This window comes from Girardinichthys multiradiatus, chromosome 12 (assembly GCF_021462225.1).
Source record: "Girardinichthys multiradiatus isolate DD_20200921_A chromosome 12, DD_fGirMul_XY1, whole genome shotgun sequence".
Lineage (NCBI taxonomy): Eukaryota > Metazoa > Chordata > Actinopteri > Cyprinodontiformes > Goodeidae > Girardinichthys > Girardinichthys multiradiatus.
In genome coordinates, this window is record NC_061805.1 from 32,910,464 (window position 1) to 32,924,937 (window position 14,474).

General features: G+C 38.1%; 1 protein-coding gene across 1 annotated transcript; it reads left to right on the forward strand.

Moving 5' to 3' along the window:
* The first annotated feature begins 931 nt into the window (after positions 1–931).
* Positions 932–12,688, forward strand: foxn4 (forkhead box N4). Its single transcript, XM_047380725.1, has 10 exons — positions 932–1,699; positions 2,200–2,305; positions 4,256–4,422; positions 7,701–7,813; positions 7,899–8,009; positions 9,162–9,289; positions 9,378–9,474; positions 9,578–9,785; positions 9,869–10,261; positions 12,082–12,688. The coding sequence occupies exons 2-10, from the start codon at positions 2,226–2,228 to the stop codon at positions 12,330–12,332; spliced, it is 1,548 nt and encodes a 515-aa protein (XP_047236681.1). The 5' UTR covers positions 932–1,699; positions 2,200–2,225; the 3' UTR covers positions 12,333–12,688.
* Positions 12,689–14,474: the final 1,786 nt, after the last annotated feature.

Here is a 14,474-nt window from a genome sequence, read left to right on the forward strand (position 1 = left end):
TGCTTGTTTTTACCATTGTACTCGTCACTCAGGGGTCACACTGTCAACTAAATTACACCACCACAATCATCATCATCATCCAGTGAATCAATTTTATTTTTCTCCACGAGGTTAAGGAAGCAGCTTGTTCTAACGTCACAACCCCACGGGCTTTAGGACCTACAGGACCCCCTCTCTGAGAATGGTCTTGTTTTTGTCCGTTACCTTCATGCATGTAATCATTGATTGTGCCTATTGTGACAGGCCATCTGTAGGGTCCCATGGGACTGATGCTGCCGATAGAGCAGTCTATCCTTAATTTCCAGTCGCAGTTTAACCGCAAACTGGTTTCATATTTTCACCTGGCGTTAAAAGACCAAGCCAGCTGCACCCTCTGATTGTTGTACAGGATGATTTACACATTTATTTATTTGTTTTGTTGATTTAGATCTATATAATTACTTGTTCACGATTAATTCCAATCTATTCTAAATCAGAACAAGTTGTTTGAATAGGCCGTTTCCCAAAATTCTAGATACAGAACTGTAGACTACAATTAAAAGGGACAATATCTATAATAATAAAACCCCATCTTAAGGCTTCACTATCTCTGATCAGTTCAAAAGTTCTTACGTCGTGTATTTATTTTCTTTTACCTCAACCATATAGGTTATTTTAAATCACACAGTAAAATAATAAGTCAGTGGAAAAATACAGCTGTTTGGATAATTGTTCCAAAAAAATAAAAACTCGAGAAAATGTAAAAAAAAAAAAAAAAATGCACTGAATTGCATGCATTTTGTAAGTGAACCTGCTCTCCAGCCTGGAGGGAGCTCTTTGCCGCCTCCTGTTGCAGCAGCCCACCCTACTCTATGCCCTCCCTTTACCCGCCTCCCGGGCTCCCTTTTCCCACTGCTGAGAGGAGCAGGACGCGGCCTCATCGGCGGGAAGCAAATAATCTACAAGCACTTCCTCAAAGGAAAAAAAAAAAAAATTCACACACACATACACAGATGCCACCACAAGTTGCGACTCACAGCATTTCAGAGCCGAGCGAAGTAACTGCTGGGAATAACCCGAACAGGAGGCGCACCACGGACACAAACTCATCAGGCCTTTCTTCTTTAAAAACATATTTCACTGAGGATCTTTCTTTTCTGTCTGGATCAACAATTTTAAAATAAATGTAATGAACTTTATGGTCCTACGATCTAGTTTACCACATAGACTCAGCAGGATTGAGGAATAAAGTGATGCTTTTTTATACTGAGACGCACTTTTGAGACAGTGCGTCTCAGTAATGAGAAGACCACGAAATCTCTAAGACGTATAAACTCCTCCAGTTTATAGTCTTTCACCTAAACCTTCCTGGTGGATTACGACCTGAATGTTAAAAGCGTGTAATTTTCACAGTATGCTGCTGGATGTCCAGTAAGGAGCGCACCGATGCCCATAGGAGAAAAAAAGCAAACATCAGCCCTGATTGTCTAAACAGGTGAAGTGCTGGATGTTGACAGACTGTATTAACAGCTGTCAAACCCTCGGGATCCTCCTTCACCCCGGGCTCTGCTCAGGTCTCTACTGCGCATGTCAGAGTGCTGGACAGCTCCAGAGAGGGAAATTTAAAAACGGTTTTTTGGAGGAACCAGGTCCAACACAGTGGGATACAGTACAAGGGCTCAGGACCAGCTCTCATAATCTTCAATACAAACCAAAACAGGTAGGTTTATTCCAGGTCATGTTTCAAAGGTCAAGTTTCTAGGAAACTAGTGTAATTTTTAGATGGAGTTTGTTTTAATTATTTTAAATATGTTTATAGTTAAATCTCATCTCAAAATGTTAAAAATGCAAAAAACAAACAACAACAAAAAAAGTTTTTCTGCATGTTGAAAAGATGGCAATTATAAATGTGTTTAGTGTGGAAGATTTTTAGCATCAACAAAAACGTACTTCTGCAAACCTGATTATTAATTTTTACTACGTTTACGTTTTAAAATAGATGTTTATATTTATTCATTTTATTGTTTTTCTTTTTCTATTTCTTTTTTTTCTTTTCTGTTGCCAATTGTTTTTTATATACATTGTGATACTCCACGTTTTCTCAGTGTTCATGTACTTAAGCTGGACATTGCAATGCAAGGATGATTACATCTGTACAGTTTGTCATTTCGCTGTTAAAAAGGCAAATGTATGTAATCGTATATGTGTCATGTGCCGCAGAAAAAGGCTACAGCATATCCCAGGAAATGATAGAAGGTGGAATAACCTGCAGGATGTCAGGAATAGTTGACAATGCTGGGCATCATCCGTCACCACAGGACTACAGGTATTATTTTCTTGTGACATATAGTCAGAAATATTTTAAAATGAAAAAAGTGTTTTATGAATCACTGTGGAAGATGTTTTCCACAATCTTTAAACTAGTGTTAGATGGACAGTTCTTTTTGTGTTGGAGGGGTTCCATGAAAAGAATAGAAGGAAGAAAAAAAAAATCCAGAAGAATAAATGATTTTCGCTCTGAATAGATCTGTCAGAAACCATCAGCTCTGTTTACACTCCTGCTGTCGGTGCACAGAGAGCCTGAGCCTCTGGGCTGCCCAGCTCAGGGGGAGATGGGGCACTCTGGGTCACCAGTGTGCACAAGTGGTCCCCAATTAGAAAAGAAGAAGTAGGGGTAGAGGGTGCTGTTGCAGGGAAAGAGGAGGGCCAATATTTAGAGTTGTTGAACTCTGGGGTAAGGTTAGGATGAGACATGGAAACACCAGCTAAATGTTTTGCATCAGTGAGCAATTTCCATGCCGTGCCAGGGACAGAAGGGGTGTGAGAACATCCCTAATTTGCCAACTGTTAAATGGTTACCATTAGAACTTATTCAGTTGTTATAATAAAGGGTGTTTTTGAATGCAAATGATTGATAAAGTACTTGTAAAAATAAAATTATGGCTGGGAATCCTCAACTGTGTTACTGCTATAATGTATATTGTCAAAAATGAAAGAAAATTTATTCCTGTGAGAAAAATGAAAACAGTTAAAAAGTATGGGGACAAAAAAGGGATCCTGGGATGTGCACTACCAGTGTCTTAGACGTCTGATGGGGATTCCAGGCAGCAAGGATGTCACCTAGGACAGTCAACAAACAGCCCCGACCACAAATTACATTCACACAGCCTGTCTCACCCAGTCCTGAGGCCCGTTGAGTTCTCCGTTAGTGTAGGATAATGGTGGGGGGTTGGGGAATGGTAGGTTCTGTGCAGATAGGGGCTGGAAAGGGACAGGGAAGCAGATGGCATCCTATTTGTCCCTCTTATGTGAGGGCTGTCATTCCTGCAGATTAATGCTAGGGGCCGGGTAAAGAAAAGAAATGACAGAGACAATCAAGGAAGGCTCCAGGGAAGACAATAGAGACACGTGCCACTGGGCAGATTTGTCGTTTGGGACACAATAGGTGATCATTTTTCAATAGATGGGGCCAACTGTTTCAGGCAACATGTGCCGCCGTCCCATGTTTCAAACGATCTCATGTGTTGTTTACTTATGATTCAGCCAATGGGTGAGACGAGACTGTGGTCACCTGACACAGGGCAGGTTTTTTTTTATTAGAAGATGTGCTGTGTCTAGATGAAGAGGGGGTTGGTGTACTTCTGCACTGTTCATGGACCCACTAAGTAACTGAATTGTGCATGCTGTCATAGAGACTCGAACTGCGAAGAATGGTGTGTTTGCTGAGAAGGCTGAAGAGGATTCAAGAGGATTCCTCTCTTTCCATTCGTTCCCTTCAAGCATTTCCATTTAAAATACATAACTATGAGCTGACTAGTTAAACCAAAAAATCCATTTAGTTTACATTTTATCCAAGAATTCATTGAATTATTCCTTTAAAAATATCAAATGTAAAAACAAACACAAACTTGATTGAATCTCTGAGGTCTAAACAAATAAACAAACAATGTCTACATGATTGATAAAGTCACACGACTTTATTATCTGAATAAAAAGCTTATTTATCTCCCTTATTGCTGATTTAAACTGTCACTTCTATATAACACTTGTATTTAATCTTCTTATGCTTAACCCTGAGTTGCTAAAACAGAACTTTACCCAGAAGCTTTCAACCCCATCTCCCCTTATTAAGACCCCACAGATGGTTTTGTCTATCAGAGATAAGAAATACTCCATCAATGTGTTTAGATTTAAATTTCCCTTCTGATCTGTGTGCTGACAGCCATGTTAACCTTGCAAAACTCATTGCTACCCCCCCCTCCCTCTTCACTTGAAGGCTTCTGACCACGGACCCCTCCCAGCTGAGAGTGGAGGACCTCCCTGGGGACCTGCAGTCCCTGTCATGGCTCACCTCGGTGGATGTACCCCGACTACAGCAGATGGCTGATAGCAGAGGCCACAGCAACGGGCCCTCCCAGGGCAGCCTGCTGGAGCAACAGACAGGTGAGGGGACAACATTTAAAAACTGCATCAGCTCTCTGATTGGATAAATCAGAACAGATTTATCCTCATTGATTATCATTATATTATTGGTTCACAAAAACTCAATGTCTTTGTACTTTGACCTTTTTGTACTTTATCACATTACAAAAACCAACCTTAATGGATTTTATTGAGTTTTTATTTAATGGATTATCAAAAGGTATAGTGTATACCACTGAAGTGAAAGGATTGTTAAAAGTAAATTATTCTTACATATGAAAATATCAAAAGTTGGACAAGCATTTGTATCGGTCTATCTTTAATTCGATATCCCTATATAAAATTCAGTGTAATCAGATGAAGTCGCCCTAATTGGTAAATGAAGTGAGTGTAATTTAATGTCATTAAAAAAACGGCAGGTGAAGGCCTCAGAGGTTTGTTAGAGAGCATTAGTGGACAAACTGCATCATTAAGACAAAGGAACACAGTAGACAGGTCAAGAATAAAGATGTGGACATGTTTAAAACAGGGGGACTGGGAAAACATCATCCCAAGCTTTCAACATCTCATGGAGCATTTTCCATCCTTTTCCCAATATCCATCATCTGAAAATGATAAGAATATGGCACAAGTGTGAAGCCACCTATACACAGGCATTCACCTAAATACATAGACAGGATAAGGAGAGCATGAATCAGAGAAGCAGCCAAGAAGCCCTGGTAACTCTGGAGAAGCTGTAGAGATTCACAGCTCAGGTGGGAGAATGTTTCACCAGCACCAGTATTGGTCATACCCTCCACTATTTAGATTTAAAATGAAATGTATGACATAAGACTAGCTGCTGGTAGCATCATGCTGTGAGGATGCTTATCTTTAGGAAGGACAAGATGGAGCTGTATGAAAATGATGGAAAGAAAGACAAAGCTCAACAGAGGTCTATCCTGGAGGGAAACCTGTTAATGACTGCAAAAAGCCTTCACCTGCCAACAGAACAAGACGACTAATCATATGGCCACAGCTACAATGGAATAGTTAAGTTCAAAGCATATTCATATGTTAGCAATGTCCATTCAAATTCCAGAACTAAATCTATTAGAAAAGACTTCAAAACTGATGTACAGAGATGCTCTCCACTCAGTATGGCTGAACTTGAGCAATTTGCCAAAGAGTGAAGAGTCAACGAGAATTGGCAAAGATTTCAGTCTATGCATCTACAAAAGCAGCAGAGACATACCCTAAAAGACTTGTTTTAAAACCTTTGTTTCTTTTCACTCCCACTTCAAACGTATCACAAGAAATACAAATAAAATACATAGACGTTTGTAGTTACTAGTGACCTGTCCAGGGTGTACCCCGCCTCTCGCCCGTAGACTGCTGGAGATAGCTCCCCCGGGACCCAGTATGAAAGAAAGTATGGTATAGAAAATGGATGGATGGATGGATGGATGGATGGATGGATGGATGGATGGATGAATGGATGGATGGATGGATGGATGGATGGATGGATGGATGGATGGATGAATGGATGGATGGATGGATGGATGGATGGATGGATGGATGGATGGCTGGATGGATGGATGGATGGATGGATGGATGGATGGATGGAAGTTTGTAGTTCTTACTTCTCAAAAAATGAAAACATTCAAAGGTAAGACCCTTTATGTTAAAGCACAAGGATGTTTTTTTTCAATTTTTGGAATTTCTCTGCAATGCAAAAGTTTGCTTCAAAGATTAATATTATTTCCTATTATTGGTGAGCTAAAATTAAATATGTTTGCCATATGAAGACCGATGATTAATTTTTTTAAATTTTCTAAGCTGTGAAAAATTGTGAGTACTACAACCTATATCTTAGGCCTTCTACTAACGATCCTCCACAAATCATTGTCCATCCAAGGACTTAATTTTCTTTTAATAATTTAAAATAGTTTTGATCAGATGCTCCCCAAGTTTTCAAAATGTCTTCTTAGTTTTTTCTTTTTATGATTTTTGCTGCCCTTCACTCACTTTCTGCAAAATCTTTGCACTTAAGGATGTGACCATATTTTACAGTGCATGTGTAAAACATGAGAAAAGTTAAAATCTTGAAGACAAAAAAGTGATCCTGGGGGTTGAGCCTGGAGGATAGTGTCTAAAAGTAATGTCTTTAAGAAATAGGAATAAAAATCCATCTATGACTTGACACTGGACTCCAGTATGAGTTTTCAGTTTTCTTTAGGAAACACTCTTTTGGTACTGCAATGCTAGTTTAGGCATTACTGTTAGGGGTTGCGAGATAGGACCCCAGAATGCAGACGAGCACGCAGCGTGATGGTAAGTGAAAAAAGATTTAATCAACTAAAATTCACTCACAGATGAGGCAGGAAAAAAATAGAAACAATAAACAGGCAGGCAAGACAGGCAAAAGCAGACATGGGCAGAGTGGCAAGATAGGCTTGGCATGAAACACATGAGCATGATCCAGAAGACAAGACATGGTTTGAAAAATGTTTCCACGCTGAATAACTGAACAGGAGTGTATATATGGAGAATAAACCAGGTGGAGCAAGGAGACAGATTAGCTTGGAGCAGGTGAACCGGATAAAGATAATTAACAGACAGAACACAACATGACAGGGGCAAAACAGAACTTCAAGGATACAAACAAACAGAAATCTAGCTAGAAAAACATGAAACCAAAGCATAACCCGAAGCTCAATCCAAATAGACAACTAAGCAAAACATGAATACAAAAACTAAAGCATGACCAGGAAAACAAACAGAAAAACAATTCAAAACCTTAACTGTGAATAAAACCAAGAAAAACACAAAAACACCCACAAAACATAACACATTAAACTGTGTTATTGTTCTTTGTATCATAGATTTTACCTAACAATTGTATCTTTGTGACTATTTGATGCTAACAAAGTCTGTTTGCAAAGTTGTTTATTAGACATAAAGACAGCAATAGCTCATTCTATAACTATAGTAGGTTTTTATGTTAAAAACAATAAAAAATATTTCTCTGAAAGTGGTAAATGTCCAAAGATAAACTTTGAAATACTCAAAGCTCTGACTGCTTGAAATCAAAATATAAAATATAAGGGTTCTGAGACTTTTGCATAATTTTGTGGATCATTATTTGTTTGTACTACATGTACTACAGTTTTAAAATGTCTGTTAGTGTGTTGGTTCTTGAAAAAACTGAGATCCACAGCACTACAGCATGTGACTTTAAAGCAGAACAAGCACCTGGATGCATATACACCTTTTTGAAGAGACAGTCACCTGAACTGTTGTGTTCTGTTTTTGTGTAGCTCAGTTGAATAGCATGACGATACCAGTGAGTCAGAGCTCCATGCTGCACCTTCAGAGTAACATGCAGCACAGCCCTCTGGGAATAAGTATAATCAACACCCACAGTGGAAGTGTGAGTAATCACAGCTTTACAAGAATAAATATTAATATTTATGGCGCATAGTTTGATTACAACTGTGTCTGCGTTTGTTTCACAGATGTCTCCTTTCTCCATGAATGGACTGCCATCTCCAGGCTATCAGTGCCCTACCTCAGTGTACCAGCCTGCATCCCAGCAGGTGTACTCTCTAACCCAAACTGGACAACAGGTGATGCTCTATGAATGGGCAATTTTATCAATGTAAAATACAGTGGGCAAACTAAGCATCAAACACTTCAATGTTTTTCTGAGTAAAGATTTTTCTAATGAGTCCCACTGACATGAAATCTTTACTTAAAACAAGTACGTCTTTAAATAAAGTTTTGTGTAATACGTGAAGTGTATGTACACTGAAAAACAAGTAATTGGATGCACTTCAAGAAATGTAGTCAAAACTTGTTCAGAAGTTTATATTAGCACATCTCCTGTATGTAAAAACTAATCACATGCAGGGCCTAGATGTGATTTGGACTCATTTCAGACAAACTTCAAATCGGAAAGGTTCTGGTGTTGTCATCTATGCACTATGATCTTCATTTTTTGAATAGATTTCTAATTTAATTCAATTTCTCTGACCAAACTATATTCCCATAGTTTTTCTCCAAATGTTCAGCATCAAGCTTTAAACACGCTAAACTTTGCCCTTTTTTCTGCAGTGGAGTCTTGTGCAGTGAATATGTGTAAAGGGTATTGTGATTGAGTGCATTACTTATTGTTTTCATGAGAAAAACTGTTCATTAAAAAAATATCTTGTGGCTACTTTTTGGACTCCTCTGTCAGAAATCTTGCTAGGAGCACCTGGCCATGGCTGGTTTATGGTGAAATGATTTTCTTTCAGCTTCGGGATTATGGTAATCATTCCAAATAATCCTCACTGAAGCATTCAGATGTTTAGAAATACTTCTGTGACCAATTTCATCAGTATGTTTCACATAATAATTCCCATTCAAAGGCAGTCAATTAGGACTAAACTAGCTGACACAAATGATTATTGATATGAGGCAAGACTGCTTACTAAACATCCACGAGTTTCAGCTGGTTCTTGCATTTTTTTGCGTCTCTGCAGCTCCTTTTCTTCATGTACTTAGAACCTATCCCCTTTATTACTCCACTTTATCCCATATGACTTAATTTAGGGACTAATGTGGCTTGATTTCTTGTTTGTGTGAATTACTTTGGTTACTATCAACATCTGATTTTAACTTCATGTCAACAGCCCAACTAGAAATATATTTACAGAGAAAAATATTGATGTTTTCAATGTCTATTTCCTCCAAAGTATAAAAGGATGAAAGCTTCATAATATTCTCCTCTGTTTTAGTGCTCAGCTGGTGGACTTTATAGCAATGTTTCTTTCAACAACCAAAGTCTGTTCACACAACCTCGTCTGGCCCCACAAGAACAGGAGCCGCAGCCCAAGTCTTTCCCCAAGCCAATCTACTCCTACAGGTGAGCACATACACAAAGTAGCCTCATGGCTCTCCTCATTCTTCTGATCTGTTTTGAACAAAATTTAAATCATGTTATTTTCTTCCAGCTGTTTGATTGCCATGGCTTTAAAGAACAGCAAAACAGGCAGCCTCCCAGTCAGTGAGATCTATAGCTTTATGAAGGAACACTTTCCATATTTTAAGGTTTGATTTGCTTTATATTGCAGATAAACAGAGCGAAAAAGAAGGTACTGTGATATTCACATGAAGAGTGCAGCTAATTGTGCAATATGTTTATTCTGGACAGACTGCACCTGATGGATGGAAGAATTCAGTCAGACACAACCTGTCTTTAAATAAATGCTTTGAGAAGGTGGAGAACAAGACTAGCAGTTCTTCCCGTAAAGGCTGCCTGTGGGCACTGAACCCTGCCAAAATTGACAAGATGGAGGAAGAGATGCAGAAGTGGAAACGCAAGGATCTTCCAGCTATTCGCCGCAGCATGGCTAACCCAGGTCAGAAAAGTATTTTTGAAAATTTTAAAGTTCAAACATCCTGCTTTGAACTTAGTCTGAAAGTCTTTTCTGCTTCCTTACAGATGAGCTAGACAAACTCATCACCGACCGCCCAGAAAACTGCAGACGGAAGCCTCTAGAGCCCAGCATGACCCACCTGACAGGCTGTACAACTGGTCTCTCGCTGCCGGTTCCGGCCCAGATGCAGTCTCAACCCATAGTCACCCTGTCTCTCCCGTGTTTGCCCATGCATCAGCACCACCAGCTTCAAGCTCAGCTCCAGGTTCATGCTCAACTGGGACCCATGTCTCCTGCCCCTGCCCAGACGCCTCCTCTTCACACAGTCCCTGACCTTTCCCACAGTCCGCTCACCCAGCAACCCAGCAAGCCTCCTGATGATTTTTACAGTGTCCAGAGCGACACAAACACAGAGGTGGATGCACTGGACCCGAGCATCATGGACTTTGCCTTTCAAGGTAAATAGATTTTAAGATAGGCTGTATGAAAATATAATATATATGTGATCATTTCAACAAAACTGGAAATGCATACCTTACATTAATAAGTAAATGCATTGATCATTGTGTTAATATTTAAATTAATTAAAAACATAATTTAAACAGTAATTATGAAAACAATTTACTAACATGTGCATTTGGTGCAAGCAGCAACATGCCTTTTAAGGTTTTTCAGATTCCTGTATTGTGTTGATTCAAAACAATTTTTGAATGAATCCTCCATTAAAATATGTAATAAATTTTTTTATTACAGACACAATATTTATTTACACAATTTATTTATTATAATTATATTCAAATTTAAAGGCAAACATTTACAGATATTTATTCCAGAGATTATTTTGGGGGCTGACGGCACTTTTGGCCCTTGAGAATTTAAAGACTTTTTTTGTATATATATTTCTATATCCCCACAGATCTTACCTGATTAAAATGTTGACACATCTCAAATAAAATACATTTTCAAACTAAAAATAAGCCATCCTTAAAAGCCTGTTTCCTATATTTATTTATTTATACTGGAATAAATAGAAAGACTATATCAGTTTATATCAGCAAATCTAAATCAAATGTGCAGTATGAAAAGGTTAAAAACAAGAATCTGACTGAACTTTGTTAATTTGTTGAAGTCCAGCACTGATCCGTAGGAGTGAAATAAGTTTTTTGAATACTTAATTATATAAACCTACTTGTAGAGTTTTAAGGGGAGGTCACAACCTTTGTCTTCAGAATGGCTGAGGCGGGAAAACATACACACACACAAAAAAAAAAATCACACAAAATCCAAAGTTGCAGAGCATTGTATTTTTAAAAAAAAATGCCTTACACTTTGCAGAAAGACATGATGTCCCTGCCTCAGCCAGCACCAAAACAGTTTCAGACCACCCAGCTGTTAGTCTTACAGTCTATAGCACTGCTAATCAAAGGCATGGAGACAAAAGTCACATTTGCTATAGATAAAAACAATATTAACTAAATTAAATGTCTGGAAAATATACTAACATTATTGTCAACATATTTACACTGAACTAAAATATCCTAAGGTCAAAACCAAACAATAAACTAAACCCAAATACAATCCAAGTCCTGACCCTGAAAACAACAATTCCTTGTCAGCAGTGCTAATTGGCGTGTTTCCATGGCAATAAATGACTAGGTGACTTCAAAAAGTCAGATGATTAGAAAAACATCTTTAAGTTACATTAATGAACTGAGTTTGAGCCCCTTCTTAAATAGAAAAACAAAATAAATTAATACATTTGTATAATTAATAATTTGGTGGACAGAGATTAAATCTAAAGCCAGCACCTGTTAGTGAGAGGTCAGATCCCTCACACTATTTATCTCATCACTCAGGCTTTTAGTTACACTGTATTTATTATTTATTTCCATTTCATTAAGCTAACAACTTTTTACAAGTTTCACATTCTTACCAACTTCATTGTATTTTACCTTTTTTCTAAGTCTTTTTATTTTTTCAACTAAAGTTTTAAGTTTCAGAGTTTGTGCCTTGGTATATTTTTACATTTATTTCCTCTGTTTCCTCCGTTCTTCATCCTTTATAATGGATTTTTTAAATACATTTCAGATCCAATTAAATTTTCCATTGTAGTAATGTGTTAACCTTTGCAAAAGATTTGGTTCCAGTCATCTAAAAATAAAGTTGGATCTAATTTTGAATATTAACTTAATTATTAGAGATGTGTCTACATAGGTAAATGTCAGAAATCAACCAAAATATTTTGATTCTTTGCACTAACACCTTAATGGTTTTTAAGGGAACCTGTGGGAAGAAATGAAAGATGACAGCTTTAACCTGGATGCTTTGGGCACCTTCAGTAACTCCCCTCTGCGACTATCAGACTGTGACTTGGGATCGGCGAGCCTCCCTCCGTCCTCCAGCGGAGTAAGCGTGCCGCTGTCAGATGTCCAAGTGACGGGGCTGTACACCTCATACACCTCACAGGATACCCTATCCTCTCAGTACATGGGCAGCCAACCCAATAGCAAACCCATTGCCCTGCTTTAAAGAAGCCAAACTGTTTCCTAAAAGCTAAAAAATTATTCACTCTGGGTTCCTTCCCCTTTCATTCGGACGACAGTTGAAGAAGTTTAATTCCCTTCAAAGAGGTGAAAGTTCTACATAAATGGTGACTAGAAGAAAAAACAAATGTCAGTTCCAAAATCTTTAGTTTGGCCAAGCAAAGACTGAAAACCTGTATAAGTACAAAGACTGTGTGGAGAACTGCATGTAAGTTAGCTCTTACCTGTTCCTCTGTTGTTCTCCTTTCTGTTATGTAGCTCAAAAACTCTTGTCTGTTGTATTGTGCTAGACTTCATTGCTGTGATGTTTTATTTATATTTATAAAAGACAGCTGGAGAAGGTGACGACTCTATCAGTCTTTTGTTGTACATACGTCATCGTTTGAACTTGGTGTTACCCACGTCCTTTCAAAACACACCCAGTAAACCAGCTTTCACTCACTGCTCCTCCACACATTATGATTAGCATGGCTGGAGGGAAGATGTCTGCTTTGCTGTTTGACTTGATCATAATAAAAACTGGATAAATAAAGGAAGCAAATTTGTATTTAAATACCTTCATGATGTTTTATTAAAAAACATCCCTGGGTAAAACACAACAAACTGAAGGTGAGAGTGTATGTGATGTTTATGCACATCACATACACTCTCACAATGACAAGCTGTTGACACGCACAGTTGCATCTCAGTAAATTAAAGTATCATTGAAACGTTAATTTATTTCAGTAATTCAATTAAAACAGCTAAATTAATATTTATTACATACACACTAGTATATTTCAGTTAATTTAGATTATGGCAGACAGTTAATTAAAATTCATGTTCAGTTTCTCATGAGGTTTACAATATTACAGAAGTCCAATAAAAAAACGATGTCTAATTCAGAAATGCCTTTCTGTTGAAAACTATGTCTCTGTTTGCACAGTGGTACCATAGTCACTTAAAAAGACATTGGTGCATTTGGATGTGGTGGCTGGCGCCAAGTCCTGCTTTAAAATGAATCAGCATCTCCATAAAGCTTGTCAGTAGAAGAAAGCACAAGGTGCTCTTAAATTTTCTGTAGACAGCTGCTCTGACTAAAACACAGTGGACCAACACCAGCAGTACAACATGACTCTAAATATCACTGACTGGGGAAACATCAAACTGGAACTCAAGGACCTTGAATTTGGTGTCTCACCACTCTTCCTCCAGACTCTGGACGTTCTAAACAAAATGCTAAATTTACTTTCATCTGAAAAGAGGGCTTCAGAACACAGTCTAGTCAGTTTTCTCCTTAGTAAGATATTTACATTGTCTGTGTTCCTGGAGTGGCTCAACTCAAGGAATGTGACATCTATACCCCATATTCTGAATGTGTCTGTGTGTGGTGACTCTTGACACTCTTACTCCAGCTGCAGCCCACACCCTGCAAATCTCCCCCAAACACTTGAATGAGCTTTATTTTATAATCATGTCAAGGCTGTAGTTGCTTGTGCATCCTTTTCTTCCACATTTTTTCCTTCCACTCAACATTCCAGTAGTATGCTCGGATAAGGCACTCTGTAAACAGAAACTTTTTTTAGCACTTATCTTTTGAGGCTTACCCTCCATGTGGAGGGAGTCACTGACTGTCTGCTGAACATCTTTAAAGTCAGCATTCTTCCTCATTATTGTGTAAGGTATAGGATAGCATCCCTTAATATATTTTAATGCAATATTGTAATTTTCTCAGAAATGTAATTTTGTATTTTCATGTATTCATAGGGCTCTGAGTGAAAACAATCTATATGACTTTTGCTTTCTGAATTAAATTAGTGAAAAAGAAACTTTTTTCCACAATATTTTAGTTTAATGAGATGCACCAGATGCCTACCCTCAAAACAAATCCATGTTAATATGCTGGACCTAGCTCCTTCAGCATTTTGCACTTTTGGTTGTCTGTCCAATAAGTACTAATAGGAACCATCAGCCCCAGAAATTTTTCCAACCATGCAAGATTTCATCTTGACAAAACATCATCTTGGGGCTGTTTTGTAGTTGGTATAAAAACCCATGATTTACAGGGGTCATATCATGCAAATTCCACTTTTTTAGCCTTTAAATTGATTTTGTTGTGCAATTGGAGTCTGTAGGAGTCTATAGGAGT

Excerpts from the sequence above, each read along its gene's own strand:
- foxn4 (XM_047380725.1), top strand. The coding sequence starts at position 2,226 with ATGATAGAAGGTGGAATAACCTGCAGGATGTCAGGAATAGTTGACAAT. Across the intron at positions 4,423-7,700 it reads CCTGCTGGAGCAACAGACAG|CTCAGTTGAATAGCATGACG; the intron begins GTGAGGGGACAA and ends GTTTTTGTGTAG. Across the intron at positions 9,786-9,868 it reads CCGCAGCATGGCTAACCCAG|ATGAGCTAGACAAACTCATC; the intron begins GTCAGAAAAGTA and ends GCTTCCTTACAG.